At 50.3% G+C, this 20,189-nt stretch overlaps 1 protein-coding gene across 3 annotated transcripts in view; it reads right to left on the minus strand.

Moving 5' to 3' along the window:
- The window catches only part of LOC149341961 (integrin beta-PS-like), a 36,648-nt gene extending 18,423 nt beyond the window's left edge, over window positions 1-18,225 (minus strand). The window contains exons 1-6 of one of the 3 annotated variants that reach the window (XM_089544262.1): window positions 17,853-18,225; window positions 10,163-10,329; window positions 8,263-8,676; window positions 5,888-5,995; window positions 3,040-3,106; window positions 2,055-2,186 (exon numbers count right to left, since the gene is read on the minus strand). In XM_089544262.1, coding sequence (XP_089400388.1) covers window positions 2,055-2,186; window positions 3,040-3,106; window positions 5,888-5,995; window positions 8,263-8,661 — 706 coding nt within the window. In that variant the 5' untranslated portion in view covers window positions 8,662-8,676; window positions 10,163-10,329; window positions 17,853-18,225. The remainder of the gene's footprint in view (window positions 1-2,054; window positions 2,187-3,039; window positions 3,107-5,887; window positions 5,996-8,262; window positions 8,677-10,162; window positions 10,330-17,852) is intronic. The other 2 variants (XM_089544261.1, XM_089544263.1) reach the window with 2 other exon arrangements.
- Window positions 18,226-20,189: the final 1,964 nt, after the last annotated feature.

Below are 20,189 nucleotides of genomic sequence, written 5' to 3' on the forward strand. Positions count from 1 at the left end.
TATATAGGCGTATTCGTGTTTAGACTGCACGGTACAGGGGCGCAGACGGCTCGAATTTAGCGCCGTAAGCACTGCACCACGTTACCATCGGACGTTTCTCTACGCCCCTCACGCGCTATGTTTTCGAGCGAAAAAAAAAACAAAAAACGCCGGGACTTTTGTAGCGAGAGCTACACTACGCCAGCTCTTCGAGCCCTCAGCGTGGCACCCCCTGAGCTCCGTGGAGACGCCGTGGCCTTGAGCCGGTTGGTCACGTGGTGCGGAGCAGCTGCTGCTGCCGGCGGCGCGGCGAAACCGAGCTGCAACAGCTGTGCCGGTTCCAGCTGGATCCGGAAATTTTCTTTTGATAACTCAGTGCTTGCACACAGTTATTCATACACTTGTACGTTTCTGCTCATTCTTTTTAACGCTAAAGTAATAGATGGCTACATCGCATCATCAAAACTTGTCCGCAAGATTGTGTCGACCAATAAAGATAAATGTGCAAAATGCTTTGTTAGTGCGTGATGAGATGCTGCTGTGAGAAAAATTTGGTTGATGAGTTGTAATTAGTTAATTACAAGCGAAAGTTAGACTTAAACGTCAAAATAGCCATTGACGTTGATATAGTATGGGGATGCTTTGCGTTCGCATTGCTCCAATGCGGATCGCCGCACTGATCTGAAAGTTTTTTTCTCACTGAGTTAGTGCTTCCTAACAGCTTCATACACAAGTCCATTCGTTTTGTACACTGCTGGCTGCTCACCCCAAGATCACGGGAACGAACGCAAAAACGCCAGTTGCTTTGCGGTGTCAGCGCACGCTAAAGAACCCCAGGAGGTCTACATTAATCCGCAGCCTTCCACTACAGCGTCCCTCATAGCTCGCGTGGCGCTTCGGGACGTTAAACCCCACATACCACACGTATATACGAGAACAAACAAAGCGCCCATTCTTAGGTCTCGCACAGGCTGCCGGTCGGGGGGTGGAACGACGACGGAGCGAGCGCCAAAAGCGTGTAACTTGATTCCCAGCGGAGGTTCGTTGTGCCGGTCATTCATTTTGTTTTCTGCGCCGGCGTCACAACAAGGAAAGGAAAGAAAGAGAGGGCAGATGACTGGAGATCGCGTTGCGGCCAAGCGGGCGCGTGAGGAACCGGGCGTCCGAAGTCCAAGTTATGGCCCGGCTGCTGACTGCACCTCCAGAGCGGAGGGGTGTGTTTCCGTCGACGAGCTGAGGTCCAAAGGCTCGCGGCGCCAGCAGCAGCGGCCATACACGCTGGTGCGCTATCCACCGCCGTCATTTGCTGGCCTGCTTAATTAACGCTCGCAGCGTGGCGCATCCATGCAGCGGAGAAGGGCAGGTGGTTTTGCGGTGCCCTCAGCCGCTCGTCACAAACCTACTCGCACACAAAGTTACTGTAAATCTCCGCCACGGCCTATATACAGATCGGGGCCCGGTTCAGAGCTCTTCTTGGACAGCAAGTCCGGGATGTTATGCAAGCCTAACGATCATCTCTTTCCGTCCAGTGAACATCGAACTATCAGCGCGATGGCGACACATTTCCGCAGAGGCCGTAACAGAGGGAGAGGTACAACGTGGTATGTGAGTTTAAAGTTCCGAAGATGCACGTCAGTAATGTCGTGAAGCATGTCGTAGTGCAGGGCTCCGAATTAGTTTCGGGCACCTGGAGTTTTCTTTAACGAGCACTGACATCGCACGGTCCACGGGCGTCTATCGCCACCGTTGAAAGACAGCCGTAGCAGGGGTTCCACCACACGATCTTCTTTGGGTGTCGGCTTGCGCCACTGTGCCGTGCACTCTAAATACGAATGCGCCTACGTGGGAGTAAAAAGGGGAGTAAGCAGTCCTCTAGCAGTGCACTAGGAGACAGTTTACTCCTTTTTTATACCTCTCTGCTTAGAGTGTACTGAGCAACCGCGGCCCAAAAGAAAGGGGAATCTTTGAGCTGTCATTGCACAAGAGATCGTGTGGCCTATGTAGCAGCAACGAGACTCGATAAAGACGAGGGACCCGGTGAAGTCAGCGTCTTTCACGGTCAGCAGCACACTCACCTAGGTCGTCGGCCAGCTCGGCGACCCTCTCCTTGTGCTCCTTCATGGAGTGGGTGAGGTCCATGAGGTAGTACAGGTCCACCGGGTAGTCCTCCGCCTGCCGGAACCGAACGGTGAACGTCTGCTTGGACCCTGCGACGGGAGCGGCAAGGAGTGAGGGAATTTCACAGCGAACGCAAGCACTGTGCACGCAGACCCTTGACATTTTAAAATTCATTATATGCTCGATACTGACCGACGACCATAGGCCCCTTTGGATCATATGTCGCTATCAGTGTAGGACCAGTGCTCAAGAGCGCGCTTTTCAAGAGACTCCCGGGCACAGCGGAGCAGATGAGCACTTGAGAACGTCCATTTAGTGCCAGCGGTACGCCTAATCACCGAAATCGTGCCAAGCTTCCCCCGAAGGAGGCATTTAAAAAAGCAGAAAAAAATACTCGTGCCGCTCCAGAAACCAGAAACCGCAGAAACCAGCATTCAGTACCAGATCATAGGAATGAGTGGTGGTTGTTACCGCCACTACAGGTTAAACACACGAGCTGCTGTCAGACACCAATCTATTTGCTCGTGCGCTCTGCAGTGAAAGATCCGCATATGGAGCGGAGAGATCTGTGTTCAGTTTGACGGCAGCACGGGCTAAAGAGCTCACAAAACTGATGCACAAGCAAAACACGTAGCGTACAGGGAAGCGCACAGAGGGCAAAACGCATGTCTAGAACAAGCCAACTGTCTGTTCCGCACTTCCCAAAGGCGCTGCGACCAGGAAGTCAAAAAACGGGAACGAAATCCTATTAAGTTTAACTGCACGTGCTTACATACAGACCCTTTTTAACATTTGTTATCTATAGATATCGCGCGTTCAGCCCGAAACAGGCTCAGAATGTGTTCTAGACAAGCGTTTTGCCCTCTGTACACGCACAAAGCATGGGGCCCCGTGAGCAGGGCAAGGAGCAAGGAACAGCAGCAGGGACCCGGCGCATCTCACCTTGGCGCAGCGAGAGGCGAACCTCCGCGGGCTGCAGCTGCACGTCGGTGCCGGCCTTGTCCACGGGCTGCGGGGAGGAAGAGCGACGCAGCACCGGTAACCGCATTCAGTATACATGAGTGATCCTCTCACGGGCCGCTACAATTCAGCTTTGCGAACAAGGAACTGTGCGAAACAACGGGGCGCCAGTGGGCACGTGGGCCAGGGAGGCCTTCAGTGCGTCACCATGCATGTATTGCACACGGATCCGGGAATTTATCTTTGGTTGGTTTGGTTTATTGGGGTTTAACGTCCCAAAGGGACTGAGGCTATGAGAGACGCCGTAGTGAAGGGCTCCGGAAGTTTCGACCACCCGTGGTTCTTTAACGTCCACTGGCATCGCACAGCACACGGGCCTCTATAGAATTTCGCCTTCAAGAAATTCAGCCGCCGCAGCCGGGATCGAACCCGCGTCTTTCGGGTCAGCAGCCGAGCGCCGTAACCACTCAGCCACCGCGGCGGGGCGGAATTGATCTTTATTTACTTGCCTGGCATTACAGTTGTGTGGTCGAGTAAAACAAAATGCAAAAAAAAAAAAAAATTACAATAACGACAGAAGCGCTGCTTTGTCAGTAATGTTAGCATAAATTGGATGCATGGCATTCCATTTTCCATTCGTGTAAATAAAAAAAACATGATGATTTGAACAACTCAGTTCTAGCCGTGATTATCGCGCTCGGAACTGCATGCAGGGTGCGCCAAAAATGTAATTTTCCTTGGAATATCAACTCCATTGTAATAAATATTATGAAAAAAAAAATTACGATTTTATGGTTTTATGGAGGTCTAACGTCCCAAAGCGACTAGGCTATATGAGGGACGCCGTAGTGAAGGGCTCCGGAAATTCGGACCACCTGGGGTTCTTTCACGTGCGCTGACATCGCACAGTACACGGGCCTCTAGCGTGAGCTTCCTCCTTTCCACTTCAAAAGGTTCCTATTCTAATACCTGCTCTACGCTAGACAAAGTAATTAGCTTGCTGTAAATTTCAGACGCATAGGGGGTCGCCAAGCTCTGCACCCTTTCTAGCTTACTTTCTGTCGGCGGGCCTCACACAGTACAAGCCTATTCTAGAACAGCCATAATGTAAGTTTTGTACAATAAGGCCTTAGACTCGTGGGGAAACATCCTCGTGTTACGACGCAAAAAAAAAAGAATCAAACGAAAAGCCTTTCCGGAAACATAATCAACATTTCCGACGCCAACATAGTTTTGAAGCGCATAGCAGAAGCCAAGTGCTTTAGGTGTCGAGTACCATTTGCGGCTTGTCGGTGAAGGCGCACGATCGTAATCTCCCGCACCCTATATGAAGCATGCCACTCCGCCTTTACGCTAAAACTGATTCAGTTACTCAGCGAAAGGAAGCGTCAAGAGAGCAGCAACGGTCGGACTCGCAAAGCGACATGCATAGGCATTCAAGATCGCTCGTTTTCATCTAAGCCGAAGTGAGCCATCTCGAAAGCTACAAGTGAGACGCAAAATAGCGTACCGTCGGGCAAGGCTTTCGGACGTTTTCAGCACCGGTACGACCAGACAGTCGCCGCCGGCAGCTATGCCTCTCCCCCCTCCCTTTCTACTCCCCTTTCCGCACGGGGGACAGGTTTGATTGACGGAGCACAGTGGGCGAAAGCAGGTGGTACAGCGACGGTGAAGGGGGCTAGAGCCTCTTCCGCTTGTCCACTATGCACGCTCGAAATGTGGTCTTTTCTCCTCTCCCTCACTCGTAGACAAAGAGAGAGAAAGGGCGGAGCCAAAGAAACCTAGCGCGCCGCGCACAACAGCCCACTCGGGGCGGAAGGCGCCACTGGCTGTTAGCAGCCGAAACAAAAACAACAGTAAAGGCGCGTAACAATAACCCTCGAGGAATTCAGCTATTTCTTGGACGAAATCTGCCATCCATGGTGCACCGTTAGATTGAAAAGAGGAAACATCGTTCTTCGCTTCTCCCAGAGAACGCTGTAAGATTTCATGATATTGTTCACAGCGCAACAAGAACGGGAAAGACGAAAGAGTAACACAAACAAGCGCTGACTATCAACTTTGTGTTACTCTTTGTGTTTGTGTTACTCTTTCGTTTTTCCCGTTCTTGTTGCGCTGTGAACAATATCATGAATACTTACCAACTCGCCCAAATTTCTGCCTTGCTGTAAGATTCGTAAACGCATTTCCGGCGCTCAGCAGCTACGGTGACAAGCTGAATCGGGGAAGCGCAATCACATCAATAGTGCTGAATTTTTTTCGCGCGTACGAACGCCCGGTACCAAGTGTGGGAAACACCCGCGCCGCAAAGCAACTGCTCGCAGGCGCCCGGCCTAAAATGTCGCCTTTACGTACCGGAACCTTTCAGAGCAAGCGCCACCATGTAAAAGCAATACTGAAACTCCACTACGTTTTCCTTTGTTTCAAACACCGTTGGTTCTTCTGGCGAAAGAGTAAGCGCACAAGAGGACGGGAACATGACAGAGACAAAGGACACAGAGCTAACTTGCAACTGTTTCCTGCAACTCGCTTCACTATATGCTTCCGTGCCGCCAATGAAATTCAGCTGCAAGTAAGCGCTGTGTCCTGCGTCTCTCTCATATCCCGCCTTCTTGTGCGCTTACGCTTTCGTCGAAATTATGAGTAACCAACTGGCCAAAGAAACCACCTTGTTGGCTCCTTCGCACATACACTGTTTACGAGCCCCTCATCTGCCCTTAATTAATTTGCGTATAATGCACTTATATTTTATGCCTGCGCAACCAAACAGGTCTCTCTCTTGGTGCGCAGACTTTCGAAGAGTGGCGCATGACAGTCAGTCTGCGCGTACCGTGACGCCGCCGATGACGCTCTGGGGGTCCTCGATGGCGTCCCCGCCGCAGCCGCTCTCCAGGAGCACCGAGGCCGGGTTGCATCGGGCCACGCCCCGAGGGAAGTCCTACGCCGGGGCGTATGTCCTCATGAGCGTCGCCCCCACACAACAGCAATAATGCATGATGAACCTGCCAACCATCGTGACGCCGTTGCATACACGCTCTGCTTCCATGTGGAGTCGAATGCGGACTCTTGCTCTTATTTAAATTTGCATGACTTCGGAGCTGGTCTGCTAAAAAAAAAAAAACGGGTGTCTTACTTTTTGTACACGCGGCAAAGCCAGTTGCGCGTGAAATAAAATTCACGGAGACACCTAACTATATTACGTGTTGACAATGCAATATCATTAGAACCTGTTAATGCCTTTACGTATCGAGGTCTTTTGTCATTATTTCATGGTTCTATTTGTGGACCCCTATACGTTTGTCTGCACACCACCAGGCATCTCTTCGGGTCATCTATGTAGCTGGTGGTTTGACGTTACCCCGAAGGTGCCTATCGATACTGCGACACGGACGCAGTGGAGATACATCGAAACGTATAGCTCTCACCTCCGGTCTGGTGACATCACTTCCGTGCAGCCAACGTATGAATCTTATGATCGACATCAAATTTTTTTTGGCCAACACGAGGGTTCTAATTTTATCCCATTATTAGTAGCAGCCACGGTTGAAATAAACTCTCACTCGCCCACTATGACGCGGCGTCAACGGTGCCGCTTCGTAAGGACGCCTCACTTGGAGAGGCCGTTCAGGCTGGAACGCCAGCAGAGCTCAGTGCACAGAAAAAATCTACATGCGAGACACCAGCAACATAAAGAAAGACAGAACGGGTAAAGCGATCCCCGGGCCGCGACTGACGAAACTTGATCCACTGCAAGCGAGGCGGTATCAGGATCGGGACCTTGGTGCGTTTGTCGCTAAGTTCAGAGCCGCCGTGACAGCGCGCATGCACAATATTCAGCCACCTCCCGACAGCGCGGTCGCTTCCTGCGGGCCGATTTCAAGGGCCCTCGTAGCGAGCGCCCCTCTCTATCCAACAGTCCCGGCTGCCGGCGGCGGAAAGGCGTCCGGCGGCCAGACAAAACAGGCTAACGTCGACTACAGGCGCCTCGAATGCCGTATCTTACACCTCTTTTCCCTCCCTCGACAAAGGCGCCACTCGTCTGTGTCTTGTTGTTTGATTATCTGCTTTTACGGTCTCATACGATCTAGATTTATAGTCTTACGATCTCTTTTATTATTGTTATTTTATCTTATCTACTCGAGCCAGCTTGTCTCACCAAAATGCAAGCGGGTACTTATAGGAAGGGCAACTGGAAAGAGAAGTATGTGCGCACCATGCGCCAAGTAAGCACGGCAGTGCGGCCCTATGCCTGTTCTCGTCAGCTGAATGAATACCGGCCGAAGTCAGTGAGGTTCTCAGGGGGCAGCCAGTCACAGTTGAATGCCCCCTCAGGCAATGAGCGCTGGCCATCGTCGAAAACTGCGCACCGGCAGTTTCTAACTCGTTTTAGTTGGAACGTTCCACTCGGCTGCGTGTTAGACGAAATTGACCGGCCCGTTCTGATTCCGCCTCACGTTGTGCGCGATGCACTGCCTCAGAAAATCCCTGCAGCCCTTCGACTGCGCGTCGATATTTAGAGCAACCACTGCAACAGCTTGGCCTTAGTTTGAGCAGCCCGATCATATTGTCATTTGGGGCCACCATTCTTGGTTACAGCCACAGGTCTGTTTTTACCGCCATTCAAAATTTTTTACTGGAATCTAAACGGTTACCTTGCTAATATTTTATTCTTTATTTATTTATTTAATTTTTACACATCATTACATGTTTTTTTCTATCCCCCGTTACTATTATTATTATTATTTTCATTCATTTATTTATTAATCAACTCCCTATGCTAGAGATCTTGCTGAGTCCAGCTCCTGCGTGCGTTGTGCTTGTCCTGTTTCTTTTTGGTCTTTCTGCTTTCTCATAAAGATTCTCTTCCCCAGCATTCTGCTATTTCTATTTATTACTTAATTTATCTATTTATTTTTCCCCAGAAAACAAAACCAAACAAACAAGCAAAAATCTCCAAAACTCTCTATGCACCCCTCTTCTTGGCCGATCCCCCTCTGTGGGTATGCGCCATCCTATGAGGTGAACAACAACAACGACTGCGCGCGGAAACATCCCACATTTCTGTCACGAGTGTCAAGTCATTCAGGAGACTCCCATTACCTGTTCGCCTCACTAGCAGCCCTTTATGATCCCGGCTACTTCCTCTTATTTCAAAGCGCAACAGCATGCACAACCTGAAAACCTGCACGGACTGCTCGGACACACCTGCTGTGAGCACCAGGCGCACTCGGGATGCCTGAGGCACTCGGAGCAGTTGTCGGCACTCGAAGCGCACGGGTCCGAGAGAAGAGCAGCCGCTGCTTCAGGGCCTGGAGCGGGCTCCGGGTCTGAGGAGACTGCATGATCCGGGGACACCTCTTGGACAGGGAATGATGCCTCCTTGTCCGGGGCTGGCTCGGTTGCCGAAGGCACTTCTTCAGTCGGGGAGACATCCTGGTCCGGCGACACCTCCACGGGCACATCCTGGCTTGATGAAGATTTGTGACCAGGAGACTCATCGTGGTCTAGGGGCGGCTTCTGGTCCGATGGAGTCTCCTGGCCTTGCGCCGGAGAGTCAGACACCAGCAGCAAGACCAGACAGCAACAGAGAGCCAGGGATTTCATTGCAGCGGGTGTGCTCTGTGCGCCAGCGTAAACAAACATACACACGCATGCCGGTTGCAATGGGAAGATGGATGACGAACGCGACTGGACGCTGGGACCGTTGTGCGGCTGCTTTCGCCACTTGTCACCAGTCTCGTAACGTCCAAACGCATAGTGTATAGACGAATAACACAGCAGATTAATAGCAGAGGACTCCATGCACTCTTCTGCATTCTGACTTAATCTTCCGCAGATAAGAACATGCTGTAATGTACACATGTATATCACTAATTGTAATGTATATCTATACAATGTAATGTAATGTGTATCTATATATAATGTAATGCATATCTATATGTAATGCAATGCATATGTAATGTATACCTATGTCGCTAATGTAATGTATATGTATAACACTAATTTTAACTCCTCCCAAGAACCAGGCGACTAACCAGCTTTCCTGTGGCTTTCTGCAGCGGCCCCTGTTAGCTACAGGACATTTAAATAAAGTTCTTTATTTAAGATTTTTATAAAGACGAAAACTGGTCAACACACCAAACACATGAAAGTTTTCTGTTAGTGGCGTTTGTTCACTACACTCATTTTATTTTCTTCCAAAGTAAGTTTTGAATAGATATGCTTGCAAGGGGTCGCTGAAGTGGTGCGAAGCATATTGTTGGCTCAGTCGCAGAATTGCATTCGCTGCTGCTCATCAACTCCACGCCAAACGCACCAGACTTCCACAAAATGTATGGCTCTTTATTGGACTGTCGAAAGTAAGCTTCCTTAATATTTCTGTTGGAAAAGATTCCCCGTCACAAGTGTCAGGTGACGAGGAATTTTCCAGACGAGTGCAAAAGTAGGTCTCATTAAAAAAGTTACAAACATAGTTTTTTTTTTCTACGAGCGATACTTTTCCTGAACAATGCAGAAGGATTGTGCTTTAGTATCAGCCAAAAACAAAGTACCCACAGAAAATGCTTTATATTCTTTAGTTTCTTTCTTTAGCCGGAAAAGTACCATTTCTACAATTTTTTTTCTCAAAACGTGCGCGGTATTTGTGAGCAATACAAAACACTACATAGACGCTATGGGAAATGTACTATTCGGTAAAAATGTTTGAGCCTGAACACAATTTATTAAGTTAATGAAAAAAAAATCGCTGAAGTTGCAAACCGGTGCGATCTGCCGCGTAATCAGCCTTAAATTTCATAATGACGTGATCCAAGTAAAGATACAAGCCGCGGCTCATTACATAGTTAATACAATTGTAATTACGCTCCAAAATTTTTATCATTGCAATTTCTCTTTTAGGCGAGAAAAATTTTTGGATTTGAATGCATCAACGCCGATGACTGTAACCCAATAATGCCACTACACTGCATGGTACGCTCTCGTCAGTCCCTCAGAGGCACACGCCGGTAGCTTTGTGCTCTGCTTTTCAAGTGGATTCTGAGGGCTGAAGAAACAAGTTGCTTCGTTTCTTATTAAGCGAAGATTCGAGTTCAGTGTTAGTATATACCTTGGTCTTGTCCTGCCAGTTTTGTGCAACACGACCGAATGCAAGTGCCCTGCTTGCGGTTTTGTATAGCGAATCTGGTCGTAATTTTCGGCCTGTATGACTTGCGGCTAGAGGTTGATGTTCCGGGTCGCCACTTTTATGTAACTGTGTTGCAGTCCACGGACTTCCTGCAATAAAGCGTGGGTGTGGGCCAGCGGTAAAAATACAGATCGATTGACTTAGCCGTGAATAACGGTCTGGCGGTTTAATCGCATTAGCCGAGTAAACACAGCGCAGTAAACAAGAGAGAGAAAGCTGCGGGCTCAGCGCGAGGAGGCTCTGAAGCAGGTAGCTCTGCAGCATACTGGCAGCAAGTTGGCTGCTGTAAGCTGCGAATACTTTGACAACTGATGAAGATCCGCACCCAACAATTCTCGACAAAAGAGCTGCCGCGGTGGCTCAGTGTTATGGTGCTCGGCTGCTGACCCGAAAGACGCGGGTTCGATCCCAGCCGCGCGGTCGCATTTCGATGGAGGCAAAATGCTGGAGGCCCGTGTACTGCGCGATGTCAGTGCACGTTAAAGAACCCCAGGTGGTAGTAATTTTCTGGAGCCTTCCACTACGGCATCCCTCATAGCCTGAATTCCTCTGATGTGGTTGATGAGTGTCGGCATAAATAACGCCACAGCCTCAACAGCTGACAGCCATGTCGATTGTTGAACGGCTGACTTCACGCCCCTCCCTACCGGCCCCCTCTGATATATCCAAGGCGAGTTCACTAGAACAGCACCAGCGGGCGCAATAATAGCACACCTATCCAGCCAGGGCACCTTTGGTAGGCGCCCGCCCGTTACAAAGGAAAGGCTACATCATGATCATCATCATCGAGAACAGCTTCGGCATTCCCTCTACTCCCTGCAGCCTCCAGCGAAAAGCATACGAGCGCTGCTAGTGTTCTAATCCAATAACTCGAGTCATAAAATGATTCTTACATGAACAAGCCACACGAAAGGCATTAGCGCAAAAAGGGCGGTCACAAGTGAGGACTCCAGGACAAGTCTCTCGTCCTTTTTTTCACAGAGAATATCCTGCTCTCGAGTCTTTTGCATTACTGTGTACTAACTAGCCCCGCAACGAGCTCCTTTGTGTTGCACCGCCAATGTCCCTCCCCCCCGTCCAAGCCGGCACCGCACTACACCCCGGGGCGCTAGACGGTAGGCTCGCCTTCCGGCAGCAAACAGGCACCGATGGAATCGCGCCCCCGCTGACCCCCACCGAAGAGGGGGCCCGGCACTCGGGGCAGCCCCCTTTCCGAGAAAAAGAGAAAAGCGTGCTGCCGCCGGGAATAAGAAGGGAGGGGAAGCCACTTCATACGCTCCTCACCGGCGCGACTGCAAAGGAGCCGAGCCGATGCACCTTCGCGCGGCCGCTCCTTGTGCCCGGCTTGAGAGCGCGAGGGCAAAATGCCCCGGGCAGGGACCCCACTCGCCCCGGAACAACACCTACGTAGTGCGCGCGGTCTGGCTTCGCCGCGTCGTACTCCCGGCGGCACGCAGCTACCGGCCCGCTGAAGGGGGCTCACGGGCGGCGGCAGACGGGGGGCCCCTAATTGCGCCCACCGCCGCCGCACGGTAGAAGAGGCACGGCTCAGCTCATCGAGGGGGCTGCGATTAGCGCAGCGTCTTCGACAGCAGCTCCTGCCGCTCACCCGTCGCCACTTACGCGCGTTTTACCCCCCGTCGATATAGGCACGACGGCAGGCTGCTATTTAGCACGAAGCTGCCTTTTCTCTTAGGGAGTCTTGCGGAAAGAACTGACCAATCTGTAATGGGCTAATGATATGGGCAAGTAGTGCCAGAGAAGCAAAAGGCTGCTGCCATTCGCAGGGAAATTGAGGCTCGAGGAAAGAAGGAACGCGATGCAGTCGGGCGGAGAGCTCTTGGCCACAGCGTGTGAACCAGAAGATTGAAGCAGCGAATCACATACGTTGTCGTCACACAATCATCATAACATCATCACAGTCATCATGAGCCGGATCAAGTCCATTACGATACAAATTCCTCTCTCCGTGCTCTCCACTCACGCCAGTCCCGCACCAATTGCGGTGACCTTGAGTTCAAGTTCAGTTCCTCGATCACATGTAGAGAACAGAGTCTTGTTTTCTGTTACACGCTGTCAAGACCAGTGGTTCTCAGATAGGGGTCTGCGAAGGTACTTCTGGCACTCGGAGCTCTTGGCATTGCGGTGAGGCAGCGTTCAGCTGACATCGACAGATAGCGAATACCATACCGAATATCGTGTCCAGCAAACAGATGCAAAAAGGAGGTATACTTGCTTCCATGTGTGACATATAAAATCAATCTTACGATTGCAATCTAATTAGTTTGCAATGATCGTTGTGTTAAATGCGCTCTCCCTCTCCTCTCCCTTCTTTTCGTCGCACCGCGGTCTACGGGGTTTCCTCGATTCGGCCATGAGTTGTGAAACGTTTTAGGCAATTTCCACACCTCCTGACAGTGCTCAGGTGTCCGCACTTAGACGCTTGGTAGACGAGCACTGCTTCAGTTTTCTCCCTGAAGGCATTCGGTGCAATGACGCTGCTATTCGTCAAAACAAAGCTTGCAAGACAGGCTACGCGCATCACCGTCTCTGCCTTCGCCTAGAGGCAACGCCTTCCAGCGATTTCGCGACCACAGCAACGCTTCACTGCACGTCGTGAGGTGACCGGCGAAGGGTTCGGGTGAAGGCTGCTCGGCTCTTTGAACGCGCGAGTTCTTATCTCGGCGCGCACCTCAAGCACAAAAGCGGAATGCCGCTGGCGAAGTGTCGTTTCCACCTCATGCAGACAGGAAACGACTCACGACGTCATTTTTCTCCTGGAAGATTGTGTGGTGTGGAGGTGATTCACTTCTGTCTCTTTAAATCTGTGACGCATCCACTGAGAAATGGGGTCGGGGGTGAATTCAGCCAAGCTCTTGTCACTGGCAGATTCAATTAGGGCTCAAAATTTTTAGTACGAATATTATTTATTATTAGTAGTAATAGTAACAACGGCAACACAAGTAATAGTAGTACTACTGTTTTCCGACCTATAGATTTGTGAGTGACCAGGGCGGGACGCCGGGCCTGCCGGAGAACCTTTTACTACCCTCACAGGGAGGGAGTGGGACAGCCCGTCCATTCGTGGTCCCGTGACGAAGGGAGAACAGGTTTCTGCCTCGCGGCAGCGAAGGGGAGCCAGCTCGCACTTTCAGCCGCAGAGCGGCACCGACACGCACCGTCAAAAGCTTACCGAGCACAAAAGCCTTGGAAAATCGGAATTCTCCGCGACCTAAGAAGGCAGCTTTGAAGCTATTGGCACACTGCCTTACATAAAAGCCTTACACTACGGTCCATACTATACCCTGGTCGGATCACACACCAGACGGCATGCTGCTGCAATGAGGAAATTCAGTCGCAGTTGTTTCTTTTTTCCGCCGCATTGCTCCGTGAATTTTTGGCCAGGTGTACCTCAGTGCAAGTGCACCCATCATTAATGTCGTGCATCGCTGGATCTACCCCTAAATTTGGCTAAAAGGTTCTGGTTTTTCTCTTGCGCAATCGGCGAAAACGTGGTCATCCCTTGCGTGAGGCTCCGGGTGAAAAACATCGTGGGAAAACAAAACCACTGGTTGATACCTCGCTTGTCTTATTTACTTCACTCGGTTTTTCTCATCAACAAGTTCCCTCCCTCTTTTCTCTCCCTAATTTTCCCTTCGAGCGTTATTACACCACCGGCATCAAAATGAGCCACGTGATAGTATCTCCATTCGAGTACATATCGTTTCATTTTTACGTGGTGGCTCCGCACATTATACGGTTCGAGATTCGACATCACTGAACGGCTCTTACAGCGTGTATCGGCGCAGAGGCCACAACTAACTGGGAGCCTGTAAGTACATTCCCATCAGCTTCGTGACCCATGCACATAGCAGTGGAGCAGATAATTCGGTGGATACAGTACTGAAATATTAACGCCCCGCTCCCCACTCACATGTGCTCGCCATAAGCTGCATCTTCGTGTCTTCTTGAAGAACGGCCAAGTCGAGCAAACCTAGAGAATACCTTTCGACTATGGCCCGTGGCGACGACAAACCCCTCAACGCGCTCACCGTTTGCACATGACACCTCGCATCTGGTCGAGTTCAATATTCTAAGCAGGATATTCACGAACAGCCGCAACCTCACCACAAGAGATTCGTCATCCACCATCGAACATCACTTGCCGAGAGAAAGACAGATTTCACGACAAACAGACGAGCACAAGAATAACAAGAAAAGCATTGGACGAGCGCTCATCCCGTGGCCTTGTTGCGTTGGTTCGCTCGCGCTCTTCAGTCGTCATTAATTATCACCAGCTCGCCCATTTCTCGGCAGTTCTATAGGGTCAGAACTCACGGTACATATAGATCGTCTTAGAAAAGAATACTGAACAGAACGGCTCTGAAATTTAATCTAAATAAGACTTCGATGTCTGGAAGCAGTACTGCACGCTCTCATGTGTCGAAGACGCGAAAATGCTGATTTCGGCAAATATATTCTGACGCGGCTATAGAGAAATGCGCAGGATATAGCCAATGCCTATATATAGCCTTCATAGATTACGAGAAAGCATCTGACTCAGTCGAAACCTCAGTAGTCATACAGGCCTTACGGAATCGGTGTAGAAGAGCCTTACGTATATTGGAAGATATCTACAACGGCTACGCAGTCACCACAGTCCTCCATAAAATCAGCAATAAAATTCCAATAAGGAAAGGTGTCAGAAAGGCAAACACAATCTCACCAATGCTATTCATCGCCTGTTTACAGGAGGTAATCAGAGGCCTGGACCGGGGAACAGTTGGGATAAGTGTTAATGTAGAATACATCAGCAATCTGCGATTCGCTGGTACCAGTGCCTTGCTAAGTCACTCAGGAGATGAATTGAAAAGCATGAAGAAGAGAGCTGACAGTCAGAGTAGAATGGTGGGTCTAAAACTTAATATGCAGAAAACGAAAGAATGCTCAACAGTCTCGGAAGGGAACACGAGTTTTCAATTGGTCACATCATAAATGGCAGGTCATCATATCATAAATGACAGACTATAAATGGCAGTTTACTAATATCCCTCAGCAGAAAAGTACATAACAGCTGCATGTTACTGGTACTCCCATATGGGGCAGAAACGGGGAGACTAACAAAAAGGGTTCAACTTAAATTGAGGTCAACGCAGCGAGGTATGGAAAGTAAAATGATGATACGTGTAACGTTAAGAGATAGGAAGAGGGCAGAGTGGGTCAGGGATGAAGGAGGGGTTAATGACATCCTAATCGAAATCCAGAAGAAATGGTATTTAATGTGAAGGCAAGATAACCGATGGTCGTTAAACTGAATTCTAAGAGAAGGCAAGCACAGCAGGGGGCGGCAGAAAGTTATAGGTGGGCGGATGAGATTAAGAAATTTGCGGGGGAATAGGGTGGCTGCAGCTGGCAAAGGACAGCGTTAATTGGAGAGATATGGAAGATAACTCTCCTCTGCACGGGGCGTAGTAACGAAAAGATCCTGTGCGCCCAAATGGCGGAGATGTCACCACCCTGCCAAAGGTACGCTATCGAGGCGCCCTCTGCTGGTCGGTCGCCCTCAGTCGGTGACACTGTGTACACCGCACTGTACAAGCTGAGACATGGTTAGTAGGCGTTTGCGCGTTGGTTCCCAACAGAGTCGGCTGCATGGCACGCACGGATCGAGGCTCGAGTGACTTTAGGCGCGGCCTGCTACGCCCTGCCCCCTGCTGCGTCCGGCAATCGCGCCTTGGCAAACACTGTCGCCGATAAGCGCCGACGACGCGCGGATAAGGATGCGTCTCGGACTCCCCGAAACGCCCCGAGCGTCCATCCAGCCCACGTCGCACGGTGGAGACCCGCGGACATGTCACACATGCCTCGCGCGAGTCCGAAGAACAAAGCGCCTTTATCTGCTGGGCGCGGCCCCCGCGGCGCCGCTGCTCGGGTGAACATACAACTTCCAGCGACACTCGCGGCGTTTAATGGGCCAGTCGGAACTACACCACACGTGCCACACTGAGACCTCTGGCCGAACAACGTTGGGGAAGCCGTGTTATGGAGGTAACAGCCGTGTGAACGACCTCTAGTGAAATCGTCCTGGACGCTACGTGAAGCAACGCGGAGATGGAACAAAGCGCGGCCTTCTGACTATCCGCGTAGCCCTTTCGGGAATAAGTGCGTGACGCCCACATGTACATGACACACGCCGAGGCTCAGAGGGCAACGGTCCAACCGCAAACGACATATAGCACGCGATCCACTCAACAGTACTGAGATATGGCAACCGCAGCACTTGAAAGTGCTTCCTTCAAGAAGAGCGGTGCGGTTTTGCGCTCGCTCCCCGCGTCAAGGCGCATGACAGATTGCGTGCGTCACCCCAGCATCCGCTTATCTCCTCCGCGCCGGTGCTCTACAGGCATGCGAAGAGAGCGTCCACTGCGTTCACAGTGAGTTCTAAACTTACTCAGTGGATGGGGAGAGGGATATCTCGCCTAGAAGCTCATCCGCCCTTGAAATGGCGCTCGATATGCTCACGCTATTGTCCGTGAGTAAGAGGCCCGCGGCGCTGTCTGCTGAAGCGATTTTATTTCTCTCGAAAATATGTTTCCCAGAAGCTGTGTGCGTGCCTTGGCTTGGGTACCTCAAGCCTGCGGCAGCAACGCAGTCGCCCTCTTCCCCGCAATCTCCAACATTAGGGGCCGGTAAATGAGTGCACTATGCCGAAGTATCTTGGTGTCAAAAAGTCTGATCAACCCGCAAGTACTTCAGACCAACTTGAAAAGTTCCAAATGAGGACAGGAGAGGAAGGACCAGAGCCAGATATTCTCTGCGGGCGAGGATATACGTCTCTGGGAAGGAACGTACAATTGGTGGAAATCCCATGTTTTCGGTACCATACGAAGAGAAAGCTACTCGTACGACATGCGCCCCAGTAGCACGGCACCGTAGGTGCAGCGGTCACTGTGATTCGCGTCAACGTTCATTTTCAAGTTTGGGCAGAGTTAACTTCATGAATTTCTCAGAACGTTCTGCATTGATTCGGCGCGATTTGCTAATTTACGACATTACACAGCGCTGACGCTTGGATAATTTAACTGCTTTATTCAATATATTGCCTACAACTGCACACGTATGTTCATACATTCCAGTGGGTGGAATTATAATTAAGCTGCGTTCAGCGCATGCTGCAATAGTCCACAATGGCACAGTGAACAATTTCACGCTCGACCATGATCGCAGAATTATGTTAGCCAGTCAGCAGCACGCTTAGAGAGGATATTACTCGGAGAATGAATCACAAGCATTGACGTGCGTGCGAGCGCGCAGCTCACTAGAACGACCGTTCCTGCCACACAATGAGAGCTCCTGCGCCGCCGCACCTGTTCACAAACATGCTCATAATCTAACGTCACAGTCGTCTTAATGACACAATCTTTGTGGCTTCCAGTTTGGTTCACTCGTAATCATCCTAAACCGGCGTCGAACACAGCCTGCGATGTTTGTGATGCGAATCACGCGTGCTCAAGGCCGGTGATGCGTCACACGCACAAACCGTGGTCAGCGGAACAAGACCCACTCGCGGTCTCCCGACATGTGCAAGTCATACATAGTTGCATCCACTCACCGACCGCGTCGAATCCTCCCGGGCCGAAGTGTCGGCGATACCTGCGCCGTGCTGCCTCTCAGCCTAGCCACGCGCGCGCGGCCTTTGCGGGAGGTTCAAAGACTCCCGCTGCGCTCGTGAGGCCGCGTGATGACGACGACGACGCGTAACCCGCACTCCACTCGAGCGCGGTAGTCCCGTAACCGGTGCACCACGAACCGGCTCTGCTTCGCGGGCTTGTGCGAGAGGGGGCGAGGCGCTGACAGCGATGACCAGAACGGACGAGCTACAGCACGAGTCTACCTCCTACAGCAACGCAGATACGCGCGGACGCACATGCCGGCGTCCTCACTACAGCCTACTACAGCAGCAGACGCTCGCCTCGCACCTGTTTACAGACAAGCGCGCAAACGGCAACCGAACTAAGAACAGTATGGTGGCGCCATCTGTTGTCAAGGCATTAAAACACTTTTGGTCTCGCCGCTACTTGGCGCTGCGGTCTTTGTTGATTTCGTCTGCTACTGAGGGTGCGCCATGGTCACGTGGCCATGGTGCGCGCGCATTAGTGCCGACGGAAAGCCATGAAGTCTGGTTTGGTGGTTTGATTTGGTTTGCCACGAGGTCTGGCACTCCAACTGAGCTACGACTGATATATAGGATTAGTTAAAATATTCGCCTTTGCTAACTGGTTCAGCCTTCGGGAGTCATGCAGTCTATCGGCATTCGCGCGCAACGCAAGACTACAAGAGGCTTGCAAGGCTGGTTGACGAACCGAAATGAAAGTCGGTCAGTGGGCTGGATCAAAGGACCCGGGCCTGCCTGATAGGTCGACGTGCTCAAAAGCATGCAGGAGCTGCGCTTACACCGGCGGTTCGTATTTCTCAGAATGTGCAGAATGTGCCTACTCAGAATCACATGCATTTTTCGTTATAAGTATTCTTTAGGATGTAACTAAAGAAAATATCTGAAAACGATTTGCGAAATTCATGTTTGCTTACTGCTGCTTATCAACGTGCATAAACAAGCCAGAGCTGACTGATCCACTGAGGGCTCGAGCTCCAGGGACAGACTAGAATACTATATATATACATACATGCAGAGGACACATAACCAGATTGTTTCATACAAGCGCATTTTTTAACATGTTGTTTAACTGCTATAATTTCACCCGCATATATTAATAGTAGTGACAAATGTTAACAGGGACGGTGCGGGATACCTGTAGTGCGGTGGCACGGAGAAGAATTTTGGAGCTGGGGTGGGGAGGGGGAGGGGGGGAGATAATTTTTGGTATGCATGATGCCTTTGTGGCATGTTGATTCTCATGAAGGTAAATAAACCAGATGCACTAAATGCATCCGCGAGAGGTTTTTTCACGCAAATTGAGCTAGCTCTACCAGTGAGCTGGTTGGCTGCATTATCAGCTAACATCTTGCCCGTCATGGTCTCAAGGGAGTGCTCCTCAAATTATGTGTGGGCCATCAAATTTGTAGGGTGGCGGCGGCCACCCAGCCTCCCCTTGGCGCCGTCACTGAACGTTAACTCTTCACCTTCTAGACGTGCGTGCTAACGTTCGGACGCCTTCATTTCGGCTCTAAAATATCCCGAAAGCTTCTTCACCTCTTTTTCGCTCTTGCATGACAGCCTGTGCTTCCCTGTTATGCACAGCTTGAAAGACTGAATGACAAAAAAAAAAAAAAAATTGTGGGCTTATCCTTGTCCCTTTAACCATATATACAACACCCCTATTACATGTCAGAGCAGATACCGACGGTGCGCCACTCACTTTGAGAATCTAATCTATTGCCATTTTCCTCAGAAGTGGTGAAATCTTCTGAAGGCATTGATGATGCGGGGGAACCTAACATCTGGAGCTTAATTAGGTTTCAAACATATATCGCATATGAGCAGCCGATCGGCGCGCAGTTGCCTTTTATTGCTCTAAAATAATGATTTTATGGTCACTGTCTATAGTGCAATACAGCAGTAAAGCCTGTCTAGCCTTTAGTTGGCTTCCATGACCGTGCCTATGATGCGATCGTGATTGAAATGCATATCAATCCATTGGCATATGGACAAGATAGAAAAACAACCGTAAATAGAGAAAAAAAACACGATATAAGTTCGTACGCTCCTATTAAAAGCAAAAAGAAGAAAAGAAGAGAGCTAAATCTAACGACACAAACAAATTTCGCTATAAACGTTGGGTATTGGATTACCATTCATTCATTAACGAAAGTGCTTTCTAAGCTCCCGCATGGTGGTATTTCCCAATTCAAATGCAGAATTACAATAATGATGATGACAATAATAATAGCGTCCATCGCTCAAATCGCATGCAACTTCGCAGTAAGGCGG

This window comes from Amblyomma mixtum, chromosome 5 (assembly GCF_055824585.1).
Source record: "Amblyomma mixtum isolate Tamu chromosome 5, ASM5582458v1, whole genome shotgun sequence".
NCBI classification, from domain to species: domain Eukaryota; kingdom Metazoa; phylum Arthropoda; class Arachnida; order Ixodida; family Ixodidae; genus Amblyomma; species Amblyomma mixtum.